The sequence below is a fragment of the Microtus pennsylvanicus genome, chromosome 2 (assembly GCF_037038515.1).
Source record: "Microtus pennsylvanicus isolate mMicPen1 chromosome 2, mMicPen1.hap1, whole genome shotgun sequence".
NCBI classification, from domain to species: domain Eukaryota; kingdom Metazoa; phylum Chordata; class Mammalia; order Rodentia; family Cricetidae; genus Microtus; species Microtus pennsylvanicus.
The window spans coordinates 54,849,880-54,871,862 of NC_134580.1; the positions used below are offsets into that span (position 1 = coordinate 54,849,880).

The window sequence follows — 21,983 nt, forward strand, 5'->3', positions numbered from 1 at the left end:
AGCAGGTTTATTTTTTAGTCAAAAACAAAATTTTAATAATTTTATAGTTTCCATAAGTATGGAGAATTTACTTTATGACAAGGATGCTTTATTTTAAAGCACATAGTAACAGAAAAAAGAAATAAAGTAGGCAGAAAAAAGAAATAAAGAATAAATACTCATCTTTTCAGATTTAAGTTAAACATATTTCTCCAAAAGCTTCTGTTTCTTACACTCACTGCCTAGATTAGTTCTTCTGTTATATTTTCCTATAGAATGAGACATTTCAGCATATCCATCATTGAATTGAAATAGTTAACATTATCCTTCATTCTTCACACTCATCTGTTTGGCATGAGCCTTATCTGGGCAAAATCAGATGCCTTTAACTGGCTGGGTATTGGGTTGGAGAGTCCACATAGGCCTTTTCAACTGGTGTTGGTGTTATTAACTGGTACTTCAATTTTATCCTTGTGAATGTGATCTCCTAATACCTTAGAGATATTTCTTTTATGGCAGACTCAGGTAAGCATTTTAAGGGCCAATATATAAGATTTACAAAAAGAAATCTCTTATGCATCTAAGCACTCAGTGTTGTCCTGGACATTATAGACTACCACACTGAAAGAAGAAAGTTGATTTCTAGTAACAAAGGTAGAAAGGAATAACAAAAAAGAAAAAACAACTTCAGATGGTCAAGTGTCACTGCAGAAATAAAATTAGAGAACTAAGACACGTCCACAATCTAAAATTACCAATATTACAGTGTAGAAACCAATGAATTACTCAGAAGATCTTCTGATCTTTATTTTCAATAGACAAATATTTAATAAGAATGATTACATCTATGTTCTAAAAACTGAATGGTGACAGTAATATACTCCAAGAAAGAAAAATCAAGTGTTGAACTCAATTCCATATGTGAAAACAAATTTCAAAAGAAAAGAGAGAATTGCTGCATAAAACTAAACTGAAATGATTCTGTGAAGGAAAAACTCAAGAAAAATCTCAATGAAAGCTTTGCTGTCAGAATGCATAAGGTAGGAAGAAGAAAGTCAGAACTTAGAAAAATGTAGAAGTATGGATTCAACCATAAAAGGTCAAGGAGAATTTTCTTTTGATGTATGAATGGGAAATGGGAAGTTTGGGGGATGATAAAGGACAGTCCTTCAAATTCCAGCTATATGACAAGCATACCTTAGAAAAGAGATAGAAAAATTTCTTCAGTAAGGCAAAGAAGAAATTCCCCCAATCTAGGGGCCAAAAAAGATTTCCATCTATGTCTGAGAAGCACTTAGAACAGAAAGTAGGACTGAAAAATAAATTTCCCATTATGTTTTATTGTTAAAGAATTTAAAGCACAAGATAAGGAAAGTGCATCAAAAACTAAAAGAGAGAAAACCTAACAAATCATACCACTTAAAGAGGCAGGCCAACAGAATAAAACACCTGACAGAAACTTTTAAAGCAAAGAAGATCTAAATACATGTATTTAGATTTCTGAGAAACAAGTGATATTTCGAACTTTTACGGACAGCAAAAAGTCTTCAGTGACAAGACTTTACTGCATACAAGAGCATTATCCACAGCATCATACATCTCAAAGTGTAATCCATAAGAAAAATATTATCATTTTCAAAACTTACATACTATGTGCAAACACACCTAAATGATATCAACAGAAAATAAGACCAAAACCAAAGAGTACACATTGTTCCTGGTAACCCATGAAGCCCTCTATAAAATCAACTTTGCACCAGAAGGTAAAGTAATACAAAACAATAGAAAAAGATATATGAAAAGTGAAATAACATTCTGCATTCTACCAGTTCAGAATGGAACAAAGTATCCATAGAGACCTTAGACAGTACATAAACTCAGAGGCTAAACAGCAATCTCTTTAGCTAAATTAACCAAAAGAAACCTAAAGACACACTAAAAATTTTTATTGCACTAAACTATAAAATCTAAAAGGAACAGGTGTGTTTCTAAATGTGTATGATGTATAAAATTAAACTAAGATGAAAAAAATTAATTAAATTGACTAATAACAACAAATAAAATAGGAGTCGTAATAAAAATTCTCTCAAACAAAAAAAAAAAGGAAAATAATGGACAGATGGAGGTGGGAGAATTTTCCCATATGTTCAAAGAAAACCTACACCAATACTCCTCAAATTATTCTGAAAAATATAAAATGAAGGATCAAATTAAATTATGCTTATTAAACCAACATTATCTGATACCAAGCAGAAAAAGAATCAACAAAAAAAGATGATATTCCTGTATAACAGAGACTGTAGTTTAACACCAGAGATGATATATGGGCCAACATACATAAATCACTAAAAGCACCAGCCACATATATAGACACAAAGACATAAACCAAATGATTATCTCATTATCTCTAGATTATCATAAAAAACAAACAAAACAAAACAAAAAACAAATTTCAACAAAGTACAAATTCCTTTGCTATAAAGTTGCCAGAGAATAGAAGGAATCAAAGGACACATATCAGGATAATAAAGATTAATAAAGATAGTAGTAAACAAAACTACTGTCAACAGAGGCTAACATTTTTATACAGGATACTATATTGAGTAAATAATCACTATTCATCATGTAATACATATAAAAGGATTTGAATCAAGACTAAGATTCTTAGTTCATGTTTTGTTTCTTTTGTTAATAATTTTTTCCAACAAAAGTGAAATTATGAAATACAGAATAAGCATTGATTTTCAAATTTTTATAAAATTTAGAAGAGTCATTATAACAGGTACAGCTAGGGAACCGCAATTTTGAAGATTTTTGGTTCATATCAAATGTTAGACAATAACCCAAGTAGAAGTATGATTGAAAAATTGAGGAGCATAAATTCATTTAATTACTTTGGTGGGCAGAAATAATTTTAAAAATACCATTAGATTTCTAAAATTACTTTATAAGAGAAAATTGAAAATATCAAAGGGGTAAATATAATATATAAGATTGACATATGTCAAGTAGAAACTAAATTATTGGAAAAAATAAAACTTTGTGTTGTGGACTTATTATATAGTCATAAGTAAAGAAGCTATAATATGTATTTGCAATGTAGATACAAAATGCATGTGACTTGTTCTTACATTAAATACATTTGAGGGTATTCTTCATGGTTAACAAGAAGAAACTTCTACTTAGGTGGTTGTGGGGTCAGAGTAGGTAAAGCAAATTGTTCCTTAATTCACACCTTGAGTTCCATAAGAATCTAAAAGTTCTTTACAAATGTCTGGAAAAGTGGGCAGAATATATCTAATCAATTATTTAATTTTGAATAGAGCCAGGGAAGTCATATGTGTAATCTCTCATCTATGTTATAGGAAATGCCCTAGGTGCCACAGATTGGGTTTTAAGTGATTATTATGTAGAATATGGTATCTGTCCAATGGAATAAAACAAATGCTCATTGTGTGTATGTATGTATATGTGTGTTTCTATATGCATAAGGAAGTGTGGTGGGGGGAAACTTTGGGGGGATAATTAAATCCTATTCTTTTTATTTAGTATCATTTGTGAAAGACTAAAAATCCAAAAAGATTTTACTGCATAATTAGAGATAGGAAAGCTGTATTCAGTATTTGTTGACACTTATCCTGCATATCAGTTTCAAAGATTAAATTTTTAGAACACATTGGATTTTAAGTAATTTATGACTTAGTTATCTCTATTTATCATTATAGTTATCTTCAGGTAGTAACTTAACATTTTCATAGCATAAAGGACCACAAACACATTTTCCACACTTCTTCTATTTATTTATGATTAATAGAAGAAGCTTTCAGAAAAATTTCGTCCTTGTGATGTCTTCATGCCTGGTGTGTAACAAGATCAAGCAAAACACTTCTCTTTCAAAGGATCAATATTTTTTACTTAACTTTTACTGACTATATGTGCAAGATATTTTTAGAACTAGCAATAGAATGGATTAAAATTATATTTTCATTTAATGTTTAGTAGCTAATTTAAAATATATAATGAATATTTCATTACAAATGTCCCCAAATATTGCAGAGAATATACATGTATTCAAAATTAAACAAGGAGAAACCAAACAACAAAAACTAGTTGCAGGTTTCCTGACATTCAAATTTAAATATGTTCTATATTTATATTTATCCAATCTAAGTATTTAATTTTAAGGGCTTCAAAGATTATGTGTCATTCCCCTCTGTATGCTATGAATATGTTTTATTACCATTGGTTAATAAAGAAACTGTTTTGACCAATGGCTTAGCAGAGTAAAGCCAGGCAGGAAATCTGAACAGAGATATGGAGCAAGAGTAGGCAAAGTCAGAGATGCCAAGAAGCTGCTGAAAAAGAAAGGAACAGAGAACCTTTACCGTAAGCCACAGCCTCGTGGCAATACACAAACGCATAGAAATCAGTTATTTCAAGATGAAAGAGCTCGCTAGAAATATGCTTCAGCTATTGACCAAGCAGTGCTGTAATTAATATAGCTTCTGTGTGATGATTCAGATCTGGGTGGCCAGTAAACAAATAAGCAGCCTCTGCTTACAGATGGCACCCAGTGGATAATCTCACATCACTAGCCACAATATGTATGAATTCAATATTGTCCTGTCCTCAAGTCATACATGTCTGTAACGCCACGTTCAATTTATAGTTAGAACATTCTTTCCAAAAGGGCAATCTTGTCACATCAATCTTCTGCTTGAGATTCTTCATTGAGGCATTCATCAACTCTTGAAGCAAAGTTGAAATGTCTTGACACTTCAATGTTTGGTGTCCATTATCATTCTATCGCCTTTCCTACCCTGCCAAAAAAATTTGCAGTGCCTTGAATATATATGGTATTTCCCCTGCTGGAAACTTTTCTAATTTTTCCCTACAAAATATTCTCTCTCCTCCTAACAGGAATAATCTTGTAATATTTTAAATTGAAAAACAATGCTGATCACCTAAATGTTTCAGTGCTTTATGTAAGCATAATTTATAATTTTCTAGGCATATTTCCTAGTTCTCTGAATACTTAATATAGAACATATCCCAACATTCTAAATCATTCTAAATTGCCATTAGTCTTCTTAGAAAGGAATCTACAGATTCTTTCTATAATATGATATATATTCTTGTGTTGCGTATGGTACTTAATATGTGTCTGTGAAATAGAAAGAAGAGAAAAAAGATCCTGTCATTCAGTTCTCTTTCTGTGATGAGTAAAATTAAACATCCTCTGTCCAATAATCAAGCTGAAATCCTAAGCACACTTACTGATAAATGTAAGCCATGTAAAGCTCTGCCATCATTTTAACAATATTTAATTTATTTATAACCCTTTCTGCAGTTTCCCTCCTATATACTATTTTCTAAGACAATGTTTTTTCATGCAAATTCTCCTAGTATAACTTTCCTATTATAAACAACACAATGTTCTACACAGTGTCTAGTGGAGGAAAATAAGACTCCATTTCTTCGGCCAATTTATGGCAATTCTTGCCAGTAGCTCAGCAACTTGTACACAGTCAACTCTATACTAATCTTCCTCCAGAATGTTAGTTGATTCCTATACACCCATATGTCTCTTGTAGCCAACCACTAATAGCGAGACGAGATCTTTTAATCAAATAGTAATTGTGCAATATCAGGTATTCTTTTATGATCAATCAGATCTCAGTAAGTATCATTAAATATGAAAGTATTAAGTTTCTTATTCCTCTCTAAAGTACACATCTTCCAAAATTTGCTAAACATATCTACCTAAGGGAAACTTCAATGATTAAAAAAAGTTGTGGAAAGCAAATTGTGAAGTAAGGGCAGATGTTTGGTTCTTTTGAATTACATAATATGAGAAAACCCTGAGCAATGCTTACTCTAAAAGACATCTAAAAATAAGCTTTGGTGTCACATGCCTTGAATCCTTGCACTTGAGTGACAGAGGCAGAAGTAGTTCTGGGACTTTGGGGCCAGCCTGGTCTACAAAGCGAATTCCCAGACAGTCAGAGTTATTACACAGAGAAACCCTGTATGGAAAAACAAAATAAACAAAGAAACAAAGGTCACATTTGAAATTTTTAAAATTAATGTCTTTTCTCTTATCAAAATGGAAGTGATATATAGAAGGAAATAAAAATAACAGGTATATCTATAAAAAATAATATTAGCCATGTCCCTGGTGCATTGAGAGAGAGAGAGAGAGAGAGAGAGAGAGAGAGAGAGAGAGAGAGAGAGAGAGATTAGAGAAAGGACCCCAATTTCTTCTTCCCATCATTACTAGTATAAAAAAAAAACTCAGTTTCAACTTTCCTTATTTGCCCCTGCTTTATCATCAAATTAAAAAATAGCATCATAAAATGTGTTATCTTAGAATCAGGTATCTTAAATGAAAGAAAGAAGAAATGTGGAGCCAATATGAGGAACTATACAAGAGAAATTTTCAAATTAATGGAACATTTACTTCTTCCTGTTTTTACACACTCATTTTTATAAATCCAATATAAAATTCTTATTATTCTTCTATTCTGTCATGTGGAATATAAACTCGGTTGCATGATATATGGTTTGTATGATTTGGACATATCTTGAGAGATCATTTTTCTTAGTAATGTTTATATATTAGCAATTAGGCATTTAACAGCAAATAACTATAACTACATATAGATTAAAATCTATACTTTGGAGTTATTTATTTAAATATTTTATTCATTTTTACATGAATATCATATGACTAATAGAAGGTAAATATTTAATTGTATATACATATACATATACACACGTAAATATACACACATATACATAGCTATATAGTTATGTTTTTGTTTGTTTGGGGTTAATGTGACAGCAAGTGCTTCTCTAGTTCAAGGAGAAGATCTGCTTCAGACAAGGTCTAAGCTGTCAGAGGAAAGATGGTTGAAGTAAAATGTGGCAAGACATGCTAAATGTATGCAACGCTAGAAGACTTGCCATTAATATTGTTCAAAATCTGTGCAGTAAGTGTTCAATGTCACCATTGTGGCTTCTTGAGAGACATTTATGCTTAGTTACAGCAAAGACTTCAACTCATGTTTTGTGAATTTCTCCAAGTGCTGTACACTGGAGGCTTTTAAAAATGAGTTAATGAGGATAATGAGGAGCTGCCCTTGTCACTGCAGCTTAGTGGTACTCAACACATGATAACATAAATGATCATTTGAGAATAGAGGCGAAATTTTCAAAATTCCAAAAACAGTTTCATTGATTCTGCTTTTGATGTAATAAGTAATCCTTTTTTCATATATTTTGATAAATATCTTATTTATCACATTATTCATATATTTATTTAAATGCAAAAGTTTCGTTGTGATCAACACGGTTGTCTCATGAATGCTGCATGATCATTTTGATATTTTTACAAACTGTTTTCAGAAGTAATTTTTCTTTATTTAATATGTGAATTCATAACCATTTCAAATAATTCAGAATATGGGATTCTTTTTGGATGTCAAACAACTTGACACAGAAAATAATTTGCTTAATATTCATTTTTGAAAATTTTGTTCAAAGCATTGATTTAGTAAATGTGCCAGTAAGCTTGTTAAGTACATTCTCAAGAATTTCATTCTAATGGAAAATATTTTAATATTTGGTCACTTTTGTCATTGTATCAGTGAGATAGTTTATATTCAATGAGCAATAGTCAAGTCAATATAAAACTAATTATTGCTAAGTTAAAAACATGAACATTTGGCAATTCAAAATCTGAAAGGCATTTCATTCCAAGCCCTCCATTACATTTTAAATTAGTAAGTACCTACCTATTTGTCCAGACATCATGATAAGCATGTTATTCCATAGCACCTCAGAAACTAAACATAAATAATGGTATTTTGAATTTATTATCTGGATAAATTATATTAATGAGGATTTTTATATATCTAATATTTAATGTAGATTTAAAATTAGTTTCTTATTTCAGTTTAAAATATAACTTTATAAGATTAATGTAGAACTATTTTTAAAGCTTATTTATACATTAATTCTGTTTTGATAATAACTTTAAATGCTTCTTTGTGTAAATTATAGTTGATTAAAAGAAAACACTACTTTGTATCATTTTAAAGATTTTCTGTTTTAATTTACTTGTCTCTTCTCTAATTTGGATGTTGTTGCTATCCTATTGGCAGATGAATTTTATTAGACCATATTAGATACAGCTTTGAACTTGTTGCAATTATTGCAATTTGAAACACAAATTACCTTCGATCTTACTTACTTAGTGAAATGCTACTATATGCTTAATAAAATTAGTAGCATTAGGCATAATAAAAAAAGGCGTCTTTTGATTTTAAACACCAAGTTTCATGTGTTTGCATTTCCCATGAAAGATTCATGTAAATGATGTTATATATAGGAAGAAAAGCAGGGTTGGGGAGCAGACACGTGGCTAAGAGCATTTCTTACTGTTGCAAAGAACCTGAGGGGAGGCTTACACTTCCTGGGAGAGCATGCATGAGTCTGATACACAGATATACATGTACAGAGTAAAGCACTCATAAAATAATAAAAATAAGTCTATAAAAATAGTTTTTTTAGGAAAAAAGAAAACTACAAAATAGCTTCCATGAAGAAAAATAATAAAATATGTAAATTATGACTCAAAGATAATTGCAACACTAAAAGTATTTTGATTTAATTTTTTTCATTTGTTTTGGGAATGAATATATGAAGTTTTGTTGCATTTTTCATTTAAATGTTGATTACATTTTTAACCATTACATGCCCTTAATATTTGTACTTACTTTACAAAGTTTCATTGACATGATTCAGAGAAAAATACTGAAATTAAGAAAATGACAGGACGATCAAAGATAAATAAAAAGCTAAGGGAATGATCTTGTAATGGAAAGGCAAATTTAATGCATTCATTTGTTTTTTAATCTGGGGTCTGAACACTCATATTTAGAGGATATTTTTTCTTAACTTCTTGATAAATTAGACAATAATTAGAAACTAGTGTGCCATAAAATTGGAATTGGAACAAAATTTAATAAAAAAATCAAATCCAGTCATGTTATAAGATTTAATTTTGTTCATTCTATAAATTTTACTTTCATAGTGACTTATGCTTCTTATGTATTTATTGTTAATGTTATAAAACTTTTACAAGAATAATTTTATTAAAATGCATTATAAGTCCAAATTGGATTTTGTACATACCATTTCTGAATATTAGAACTTGCATGTATAGCATACATCATTCCCATTGTCATGATTCCAAATGTGACATACTTATGATTTGTATAAGCATGTTTTGTATATGTGTATCATTCCATTCTTCTTTTGTTATGCTGGGGAATGTCTTATTAGTAATAATAAATTTATATTTTTAGATCTATTTTGTGTTATAAACATGGTATTTTAAAATATAACTCAGGTTAATTACAAGACAATCTAATTTTGTTAAAAACAGTTTTTATACGTGATTATTTTGAGTAATGAGCAGGTCTTTTGAATGTACATTTCTTCCATTAATTTGGTTGTATGTCTTGTTATGTTTTTCTGTGCTGTTGAAACCAATCATTTTGTATTTGTGAAACAGCATACTTCATTTTATAAGAAAAAATTTAAACATTAAATTTAAGAAAGGACAAACTATTTTATATATTTAATACTGCCTTGTTGATGAACTCAATTATAAGGTATTTTACATATTTCATAATGCCTTGTAACTGCTCTTCATTTTAGGGACTTTATGAACATTGACAGTTGCCACATGTGTGTGGACATTTTAAATGATTTTGAGCTATTAAATCTATTTAATTCATTTACATACTTAAAATATATTTATATGATTGAAAAATTTAATGTTTCTTATACTCTCAACTTAAAGTGGTCCCACTATCATTATTCTGAAATGATTTATGTTTGATGTAAATAACTACAATTATATACTATAAGATGCTAACTGATGTTTCCACTGCTTTATTAGAGGATTAGGTAGGGCTCTTATAAAAAGATCTAACTATGATAAATGTAATTCTTCCTTTTATTTCATTAATTATATTTACTCTTCAATTTAGAGATGTCTTAATATTGTCAGTAAACCCATCATTATAGCAGATTATATTATCACATGTAAAAAATGTTCAATGCATTGCTTCTAAATGTTCAAATATCACACTTTCTCAAAGTGATGTTTCTGAAAGTATAGGTCACAGTTAATCTGCTTCCTATACCCGCTTGGAATTCCTTTTTTAACCATGAAAGTGTTAAAAATGTGACTTTTCCATGGTAAAAGTTTATAGTAATATATCATTTAAATATCCTACTTATTAATGATAATCTGATTTTACCAATATTATTATTAAATCAATTCATTCATTTATGTTTACTTTGTGTATTTTTGAGTGCCTCCTCTATTTTAGACACAAGTCAAGTCTAGATGTAAGTCTGTAGCAGGTATTCAAATATCTATATCTACACTTGGTTTGCATTTTAGTATGTTGATGGAAGGAATAAGAGTACGGTGTTTGCTAAAACATGACTGATTTATAAAATACCTGATGGAAAAACATTTTTGTCTATACTTTAGTTTAAAAGGAATGGAGTATTTCTTTCTTAATCATTGAATCTTCTTATATTTGGAGTAATGGCGAAATAAATTTTACTATCACCATTGATCAAAGATAGACATTAAAGTTCAAGCCTTCAACACTGGATTGTTTGAAGAGCCTTTTTCTAAATTATATCAAACTTGTTTTCAAATTCCCTGTTTAATCTGGACTTGTATCTATGGCCTGGGTGCTGTGAGAAATTGGTTCTGGAAATCAATCAGAAACTTTCAGGAATAATTAGACTTGCAATCAAAGCCTGTTTTCAAGAATCAAAAATCAACAAGAAAATGTTTTTCAGATGCACTTTTCTTTTCAAATTAATCATCATAGCATTGTAGTGGGCTGTGTTTTTTCAGCTCACATGCCATGCTTTAGATATAGTGCAAATTTCTTTATTTTTCATAATTTCATTTTGCCTTGTTTATAGTTAGTTGATTTACTTATTTAAAACGGAAAGTCTTGAAGCTAGATAGGTGGCTCAGTAGATAAGAACACTTACAGCGGAGCTCTTAAAGAATACAAGAATTCAGTTACAGAACCTACCTGGCAGGATTCAAAGCCACTTGTAACTCCACTCTAAGTGATCTGACACACAGACAGACAGACAGACAGACAGACAGACAGACAGACACACACACACACACACACACACACACACACACACTCACACACACACTAACCCCCCCACACGCATACACTCTTAAAAAATAAAATTATAAATCAAATTGATTTTTGAATGCTATAGTGAAACAATACAAATGTTTAAGTATTAGGTTTCCATTTGGCTTCCATAGAATTGTACAGCAGAAAGCTTAACTACATTCATCTTCACAGTCTCTCATGTCAGAGAAAGGACTCAACATTGCAACATGGGTGTCATGTGAGCAGTTTCTGTTTGTCCATAGAAATAGAGAGAAAATACCACATTAAATATTAGTTTAGTAAGTAGCATAGCATATTTGCATAGGCAATGTAATACAGTGGATTCTAATCTTCCCCCAATAACATGGAAGCAATAGTTTTCTGTTTGATATTTCAAAATACATTTATTAGACAATATGATCTATTAATTTGCATTTATATTTCTGCTCTGCTTCCTTCATTTATAATATGATATAATTCATCTGAGGCTATAATGAGATTGTTGAGCATGAATATTCATATTGGAAAAGTCCATGGTGATCATATCTACACATTCCTGCCTAAAAATAATGGTTTTATATTTGTCCACCTTACTTTTTTAGTTTTATGCAAACAGAATTACCACACCCACTAATATGTGAGCAGCACAAGAAAAGAAAAACACAAGTTAGATATCTATGACATTTTTTGAACAAGCTACAATTTACACTTTCAGGATGTTAAAACAACACTGTATATGTTTGTCAAAAGGCCTAGTTAAGCATAGTTGACTGAAATGGAAGCTATTTAGAAGTATATCAGAAAATAAATCATAAATCACTCACTTACTTTAAAAATATGCAGAAACTTAAACCTTTCAGTATTACTAATGGCTCAACCTACAAAATTGAATTATTATTTTTTGTTAATAATTTAAAGATTCATTTAAATATGTCCTTAATAAGTTCCATGATCCTACAATAAGATTAAATTTTATTAAATAACAAACAGGCCAAATAAAAATGTACAACCTCTACAAATATTAATTAAAAAGAAATCCTAATTTAGAAATTTAATTTAGAAGTGAACTATGTAGTTCTATATTTGCAGCTAAAATAAATAGTAGTAAAATACATACATTTATAAATGCATGTGTATAAATCAGTATTCATTCATACAATACACTAATTATGATTAGAAATACAAATCATTATTTTAAATAATTGTTGGGAGAAAAATCTATCCCTATAAATATTTCCATTGAGTATCGGTTGCTTTCACTTATAAATGAAATTATTTGTTCACTTTTATTCATTTTAGAATTGCTTTAACTAAAATTTAAATCTAAATAATGCAAAATGCTAGCTATTTTTAGACAGTTTATCAGCTGTATAAGAAGAAAAGTGCTCATGGTTTCGAATGTCTTCCCTGGCTGGATCCTTGCCTGGCAAACAAGATTAAGATGAACACATACACATAATACTTTCAGCACCTCACTTTTTCACCACTTCGTTTTTCATTCATGCTTTGATTTCAATTTTTCTTTTTCACTTGCATTTCTAACATAATAAAGCTTGATATTTTCCCAGAAATTTGAACTGATATGAAACCAGATATTGCAAAGCATAATTTTGAGAAAAGTGTGGTTACATAATTATTTATTCTGTCAAATCTGTGTCTACTAAAGTTCATCTGGTGAACTAAAAAGAAAATCATTGATGGAGGGTTTCATAAAGAATTTTCTCCTCCAGTTTTGTCCACCTTAATGTATTCTGTTAGAATGTTTTATTTTGTCTGTAATTGCACTCATAGATTGATAAAAACAATCGTGGGGGGGAGGTCTGGAGGATTTCACATTTTAGTGGTGTGCTTGTGTTTTACTTCACCGTGTTGATTATCCTTAAGGTAATAGTAGAAATATAATTTATTAAACTTATCAAAATCCTATAAACTTCAAAAGAAAAAGTTAGCATCTAGTGCTACTGTGTCCCACAGGTTCTTCTCCATTGACCCACACTCCCTCCACTGGTGAGTTAGAGGAGCATATCAGGACTGCCACTGGCGCTCTTGCTGTTGCTAGCACACCTGCAGAGGTTACTGCATCCAGGGCTACAGCTGTCAGCAGCCATAGACTTTCCGAGGAGCAGCGAGTGCAAGAGACAAGTCTCAGAGATTCAGGTCTGGATCACAACACATCCAAGGACCAGCTCTCTCCTCATCCAGCAGACACACAAAGTACAAGGAGAAGACCACGAAATGCTGAACAGATAGAAAGAACTAAAGAACTTGCAGGTGTTACTCATAGAGGTATCGATGTTATTTTACTTGTGCCCATTTAGTTACAGACAAAGCTATACTTGGTGATGCTTCCAATTAAAGAAGGAGTTGAAAGAGAGCCCAGGTGTAGAGAATGAAGTAAACAATTCGTCTCTCAGATGGCTTCCTCTGTTTCTTATAGTTTTGCCGAATTAAAAAATTAATTTGGTGTAGAATAACTGTTGTAATAAGAGCGGCGACGGGGCTGTGTCCCCAACACCCCAGCCGCCTGCTCGGCTAGCTTATGCCCTGAAATAATTACACAGACACTGTATTCTTTTAATCACTGCTTGGCCCTTTAGCTCTAGTCGTTACTGGCTAATTCTGATATCCCGATCAACCCATCTCTAATAATCTGTGAGCACCGGTCTTACCGGGAAGATTCTAGCCTAAGTCCATCCTGGGTCGGAGCTGGGGCATGGCGTCTCTCTGAGGCGTCTGCTCCCGAGAGGAGAGCTGTGGAGTCTGAGCTCACTTCCTCTTTCTCCCGGCATTTTGTTCTGTTTACTCCACCTACCTATGTCCTAACCAATAAAATGGGCCAAGGCAGTTCCTTTATTAGCCAATGACCTTCCTCCATCAAAGAACAATGTAGATAATAAGAACTGAATTATAATAATTTGGAAGTATAGAAATTTTAAAAAAATCAAAGTACAATGAAAAGGATTTAGTGGGAGGGTTAAAAGTAGAAGGGATAGCACAAATGAAGGATAAATGCCTGTTTTTCTTACCATAACATTCAATTTTGAGAAAAAAATCAGAATACAATTTTCTATAAATAATTGCATATATATGAAGACACAGAAGGTATACCCCATAAGAATTTTAAATATTTGCATAAAATTTAAAAGTCTTATTTAGTACTATTTAGTACTTAAGAAAATTAAATATCTGAAGAAAAAGGAACTAAATCTGATGTTATTTTATGCTTCATGATGCTATTCTTTATTAATCATTGTCTGACATATGTAAATCGTTTTGTTTTAATTTTCAAAAAGTAACAGCAATGGGTGATATTAAGAGTAAAAAATAACAATTAATTTAGATTGTATTTTTAAGAAAGATTAAATTTTACATATTGTAAAATTTTACCTCAATTAATACAGTTAACTTTTCAAAAGTTGCAGAAAACAGGAAACAGATTTTTAGGTTTCTAAACAATATAATGCTTAAATACAGAGAAAAAACTCAAAGTAGTATCAAAAATAAAAAGATCATTTCTATCAAGATATGGATGATTGGAAAATATATCTATTGAACACATTGAAAATATAATAGATGTTACATCCCATTTTCCTTCTCAGACTCACAGATGTTCTTTCATCTGCATGTGGTGTATGTAGTGTGCCTGTGTGTGTTTTATGCAGATCATGATATATGCACTTTTTAATACCAATGCTGACAACATACAGAAATCAAGATTGTGTGACATAAGTGCTTAGGATAGAAAATCCAGTGAACCACATCTCCAAAGGATGTTTGTTTCCATGTGAATTTATCCTAGAAGTACTTGCAATGGTTCTTAAAATCATAATCTAAAGAAAATTTTAGCACATAGAAATTTCATCTAAAGCATTCTATTAAGATTATCCTTTTTCTCTATTCACATTTTCCCATGAATATTGCTACTCATAAGAGAAAAACATGATATTAAAATCATATTTAATTCATCCCAAAATTCTTATTACTAGGAATAAAGTTAGCCATAATAGCTATATCACTCAAAAGAGGAAACAAGGTGACTTAAAGTTTGTTTCTCTATAAAAAGTTATGAAAATTAAGTTTTGTCCAAATTTACCAATACATTTTGTGGAAAAGTATAGATTTACAAACCAATAGTTTTTTTTTTTTTAATACACTAGCATAGTTGCTACTCAGATTTAAAATTGAAAACTCAGTAAATACTGACAGTAAGTATTTGTTGAAAACTGGTTGCTTATATAAACTAAATCTATTCATATAAATTTTAACGTCAAGATGTTTACCTTGATAAATTTGAAGTCATGTATCAGCTGCTGTCAGAATGTTTTAGTGGTGTTTAAAAGACTTGTTTCCTTCCTATGTTTATTTTTAAGTGATGATTTTATACAGGACTCTATGAAAAATATTCTTCATGATTTTTATGTTGCCACAATAGAGAAAAGATTATGCAGAAGGCATTTAAACGTTCTTTTAATTAATTATTATTTTCATCCATTTAGTTATTATATTTGTACCAAATTGAATTCAATTATACTGGTCCTACTGTTAACTCCAGTATCCAAAAACATATCTGATTCTGTTTATCCATTGAATTTGTTAGCTTTAGAAAAATGTTGCTGATAGGGTAAGGCACACATTAGCCATGAATATTCCTTTAAACGTGTATCACTCCTATTATCCCATGGGAATCACAGTTTTGACAAACCCTAAAATAACAGCTACATTTTCTGACATTAAACAGTTTTCAGTGATATGATTCCTAGCAGGTTTAAATATCTAAATTGGGGTTGGTGGATGTCAAAGGCTTGGTCTTTGAAAAGAAATTCTTCTAGTTCATACTAAACACCCGAGTACTTCCTGAGAAATTGAATGTTAATGGAGCCATGTATTCTGCCTTCAAAAAGTTCTTCCTACTAGTTCATAGAGAAAACTGGTGTATTGAGATTTTATACTTGTTAGAAACAGGTTATTTAGTGTATGTGAATCATTGAAATGAGAATTAATACAATCCAAACCGTTCACATTCTTCTCCATTCTCTATAGTTTCCTTTATAGGACAGCCCCTATCGGGCCCACACTTAGTGATGGGATGAAAACCCATAAGCGGAATATTACTTCAGTCTCAAAATTTATCTCCTGAAACTCTCACAAACACTGCAGCTTTCTTTTCTTTTTTTTCTTCCTTCCTTCCTTCCTTCCTTCCTTCCTTCCTTCCTTCCTTCCTTCCTTCCTTCCTCCCTCCTTCGTTTCTTCTCTCCCTCTCTTTCTTTCATTGTCTTTTTACTGTAATATGATTTGTCTTCAAGTTTGGCTAACACACCATGCTTTGCTTCTTATCGACTTTAAATGATTTATTTATTCATAAATGATTTGTTTTCCACTTTCCCCTTTTCTTCCTTCTAACTCTGTCATAGGCCACTTCCTGTACATTTTCAAATTCATAACATTTTTGTTAATTAATATAAACATACTTACATGTGCATTACATATATAGTTCTAAATATATAATACATACATACACACACACACACACACACATATATATATATATATACATTCATACATAAACACATACCATATACACACCTTACAGTGAATTCTTTACTGTCATTTTAGACTTTCTTTTAAAAGATTTTTTTTTTTTACAATGCGATGGGGCTCTGCAACTTCTCATCCTTCATTTGCATAGATGATTATAATTTCATCTCCTGATATGAAACTGTCATCTCTAGAAACATTAAACTATCTAAGCATAACTTGCTTTTGGGATGTGTAGGTAAATCCTAACCATAGGACTTACCTTGTGAATTCTTAGAAACTCTTAGGATACAATGTTCCAAGAAACTATCCTCGTTCTTCTTCACTGCATTCACTTTTACTAGTGTAGTTTGGTACCATGTATGTATCCAGAAAATGTCTGTTAAAATAAAAATTAAATATACTCTTAAATTGCTGAAATTAAAATGAGTATTGGTCATTATACTGCCATAACTATGGTTCCTTTCTTTAAAAAAAATACACTTTTTATTTTCTCACTATTTTAACTATTTTGTTAAAAATAAATGTAATAAAGAAAATAATATTCCCATGAAACCACACTCATATTGTGCTAATTTCTGTATGGCTTCAAATTCCAAATGTCTAAGAATGAAAAGCCTTTTGACAGGTTTTGTACATATTTTCAAAACAAAAATATACCTTTAATTAAACAGGAATGAATTATAAAGTCAATCAATTTTATTTTAAGAAATCCAGAGATGGTACAGTGCATGCTATTTAGCTGAGGTTAATTATGCCCTAGAGCATAAACATTGGAAAGTTTCGTGTAGTGTAGTTTTCAGTGTTCATAAATTAATGATGTGCAGTACTAGATACTTTTCTATTTCTCATTACCTTTTTGTATGCCTATTGCAATTAGTTTATTTTGGTGAATTTAAAAATCATTAGTAGATATTTGTATATCCTTTTACAACTGTTAGAATAAATTGAAGTATCTTTAGTTAGAATGCATGGTACTTAAAAACACAGCAAGACTCAAAAGCTGAAATTTGGTAATGGACACTTGGTTGTAGGGGACTTAAGTGCATATATATATATATATATATATATATATATATATATATATATATATTTGTGAAAAGTTAAGTTTCCTGTGGCTATGTCCATTTTTATAAATAATAGTTTTTTTTAATTAATGGATAGTTTACAAATAGTTATTTATCAATCGTTATTATATGCTCTCCCTAGGAACAAATTCCAAATGCTTTTCCTATGTAATCAAGTGTACTTTCACATTAATATAAGTAACAGAAAGTCTATGGGAGCACTGAATTCAAAGCACAGAAATCTACATCATTCTGTTCTCCTTGTTTAGCTTTCTGATTTAAAATAATGAGTTTGAGACCATTGCCACAACAAATAAACAAATAAATATTCCTGCTGCCTTAGAGAAATATATTTTTTAAAAAATTAAGAAAAACGATTTCAGACTAAGTTTTTAACATATGCTAGTTGTTTTATTATTATCGTGACATTTAAATCTGTAGAATTTTAATGAACAGCATGTGATCAGTGCAGTCCATGCCACAGACTAGTGCATCGTCTCTAGTGTTGATTTACCCTGCCTCCCCAAACATCTCCTCCTTGCTAATTTACCCTGTCCATCACTGGTATCTGGCTAAGTAGTCTCTCTATATATTTGAAATAACTGAAATTTAACTTAAAAAACATTTTCCTTACAGTATTTTAAAAGATACTGAAGCAAGTGCATGAATAAAACGTATTTGGAAATAAAAGTCCAAAACTCAAGTCAAATGGAATTCATTCTTGAACTAATACTAGAAGATAGATGAGGAGTTGAAAGTTTGTAATTGTTTTACCTTAGTTGCACCTATAGGAAATACTCTCAGTGGATATTTGTGATGAATAGAAGTATAAATCCAAAACCAGTTTAAAATCGCTAAACTGTGTTTAAAGGAAGATAATATTAATGTAAATAAACTTAAATATGTGATATTTTATTAAAAATTCATATATTTTAATTAAAATAACATTTTAATAGTCACAATTAAATATTATTAGAATTATTTAATTTGATTATAAGATACATTTTGAAATTATTTCTTAGTATATATACACAATTCTCTGTAGAACTAACTCTAAACCACTATGAACTAAAGAAAAACAACTAAGAATTTACCTCAATGAAAGCTTAAATATGTAACTATATAATAAAACACACAATATCTGCTTTTTTCTTCATTTATTTAAATCTCAGATAATGTATTATTACACCATAATTTTATAGATTACTTTTTGGAGAGGCTAAAGGAGAACCTAGAACTCATATCAACTGAGTACTATACATTCATTCTCATTTATTTATTCAGTATTCATTTTTGAGATTTTAGATTATACAGAATATAAGACTGTATAAGATTAACATTTTAAATAGAATTTGATAATAGATCATAGAAATACTTGGGTATTTTTGAACAAGAAATGATCAGCCATACATTAGTAACAATAAATTCGACATATAACAGCATTCATTCACTTTATTATATTTTTTAGAGACTATAACATAATGATATCTATTTTTTCATATAAAGGTAATTAATGTCATTTCTTAAGGAATATTCTAGATCACTGTAACTTTTATAATGAAAATATCTGTATCTTTAACCAAGGATGTTGTCTCTACAAAGACAGAATGATCATTGATCTTTTTTGAACTTCCTAGTATAAATTAACAAGATGACTTCAGCAATGTGTGGAGTGAAATATTTGTACAAGGTTTCTAGACATCGCCAATGTTGGCTTTGCAGAGAACAGTGACTCTTTCACAGTTCACTTAACAATAGTGTTTCATATCCATGGGGTGTTATATGTTTATAAAATTATTGTTCGTTGTCTATCACTGAGGATGATTATGAAGCAGACTTCCTAACAAAACTAAAGCTGAAAAGAAAATACAGTTTAAATATCACTCTCTCGATTAAAAAAAAAAGGCTACTTTTATTTTAGTTTTAAGAGAAATATGCTGATTTAAGCATCATATTCACTGAGTTAAACAATTACATTAAAAACAAACAGAAATTTTTACTTTTAACTTGCATTTCAAGTAAGTTCTTAAAAACTTATATAAGATTCAAATAAAATCTTCAAGCACCTGGCATTTTTTTAAAAAATTATTTAAAGTAGATTCTTCTCTCATACTACACATCCAAACATGGTTTATCCAACCTCCACTCTTTCTAGCCTCCCCCCCCCATTCCCCCCACACACAAATACACCTGCTCCCTCTCTATTTCCTCTTCAGAAAACACCATATTTTCAAAAGACAGACAGATAAGACAAAATAATATCCAGTAAGACAAGAAAAAAGTCCTATGAAAGCTGGACAAGGCAATCTAGAAGAAGGAAAAGAGTCTCAGTTGTAGGCAAAAGAGCCAGAAATACACCATTTCCACTATTAGAAGTCACAAAAGAGCACCCAGCGTAACAATGTTAGCAGAAAAGCAGAGTTCTTGGTTCAGACCTAAGAAGGTCCAGTGCTTGCCGTTTATATCTCTGTGAGGCCAGACTCCCGAACACAGGAACTTAAAAAGACAGGTCTATTTAGTGAAAGGGTTTGATATAATACAAAGCTTTAGCATCTTTATTAAGACAGACCATCATCTGTGTCAAATAATTATTTGATGCTAAATATGTGCATGCCATTAAATTATATGATCTCTTGTAAATATACTTTAAATATTTTCAGGTAATTAGTAGTGTTTTCATATGTTTTGCTAACTTTGTTTGGGTTTGCTATGGTTTAACTCTCATTGGCATCTTCACATTGATAAATTTACTTTATAAATTATTTGACTGAGTTTTGATGGATACGGAGTAATGTCCATCCAAGACATTTTATTGCTAGTTTTACCTATTGCCAATTATGCAATGATGTCATTGGATGAATATTAGATATTAACTGAATTTTCAAGAAAAAGGTTGCATGGATAAAGTGGTACAGAAAGAGGATTTGTCAATTATAAGAAAAGGAAAACTCAAAAATGATTAAACATATAGATGAAGATGAGTGTAAATGATCTGTCCTGTGTGATGTCTCTTGTGTGATGTGTCTTAGTGTTGGAACAAAAGTTAAGAGAAAATTTGTGTGAGTAAGTCTATTCTAGCATTTTTAAAATCATATAGCAGCTGTTTTTGCATACTCTTAATTCACAATGTGAGAAATAAAATGTTCGGACAGATTGTGGTGAGATAGCTGGGCGAGTAAAAACCTTACAGTCCCTGGGTTTAATGAGCGGAAAACACATGGTGGAAGTAGACAGAAAATTTCTCCAAAGTTTCAACTGACATAAAAATGCTCACTAGGGCACACTCGTGTGCAAGTGTACACACACACACACACACACACACACTCACACACACTAATCAATAAGCTTGCAAGTGTAAAAGAACAGATTTCCAAAGTCAGGGTGAAGAAGAGACAAATTGTATATTCCAAAAGCATTTCAACTAATCCTTCCATAATGCAAGATTATAGTCGTTTTTTATTCTGAAATTGTTTGTGACATCTGATAAAATCACATATTAATTTACATCTCATTCATCATGCTCTGTTTGTCTTGGTTGTTGAGATAATATGTGCTTATTTTCTCAATATTTAAATTAATAACTGTTTTACAAACAAGAATGGAAGAGGTTATTGCTATCATAACAAAAGTCTAAGAATTTACTCTGTGTTTGTCTCATGTGTATAATATCAGCTTTGTGTCCATTTTCCTAGGGCCCAATAACATCTGTGCCTAAAATTCCCCAAACTGTCTAGTTAGGATTCAACTGTAGCTTTTCTTGTACCACAGATTATTCCTAAGACTCAATTAGACTGGTTTTTCTACTTTCTTCACTACTATGTTCCACTATATTTAATTACCTATTCGTTTACTTAAACTTATTTTCTGAACAAATAATTTATTTGATTTTCATCTTTCTAGTTTTCTATTCATTTTCAGTCCATTTCACTGTTTTTTTTCTTTTATCTGCTGCATACTCGTTCCCTCTTTTTCCTCCGTTCCATTATTTTCTTTCCACTTTTCTTTCTTTATATAAAATATATAGTACTGAAGAAAAGTGAAAAAAACCCTTCTTCATTAAGTTCATAATAGACATGAAAAAGGCATTGGGTGATAACGTGCTAGTTAGAGATGCTGTGCTGAAATAAAAAATGAGCTGCATGAGAAAGGCTGGCCCTTTTGACTT

At 30.6% G+C, this 21,983-nt stretch overlaps 1 protein-coding gene across 1 annotated transcript in view; it reads left to right on the forward strand.

The window, feature by feature from the left end:
• The window catches only part of Csmd3 (CUB and Sushi multiple domains 3), a 944,903-nt gene that overhangs the window by 328,693 nt on the left and 594,227 nt on the right, over positions 1-21,983 (forward strand). The window contains exon 7 of the mRNA XM_075961035.1: positions 13,191-13,502. Coding sequence (XP_075817150.1) covers positions 13,191-13,502 — 312 coding nt within the window. The remainder of the gene's footprint in view (positions 1-13,190; positions 13,503-21,983) is intronic.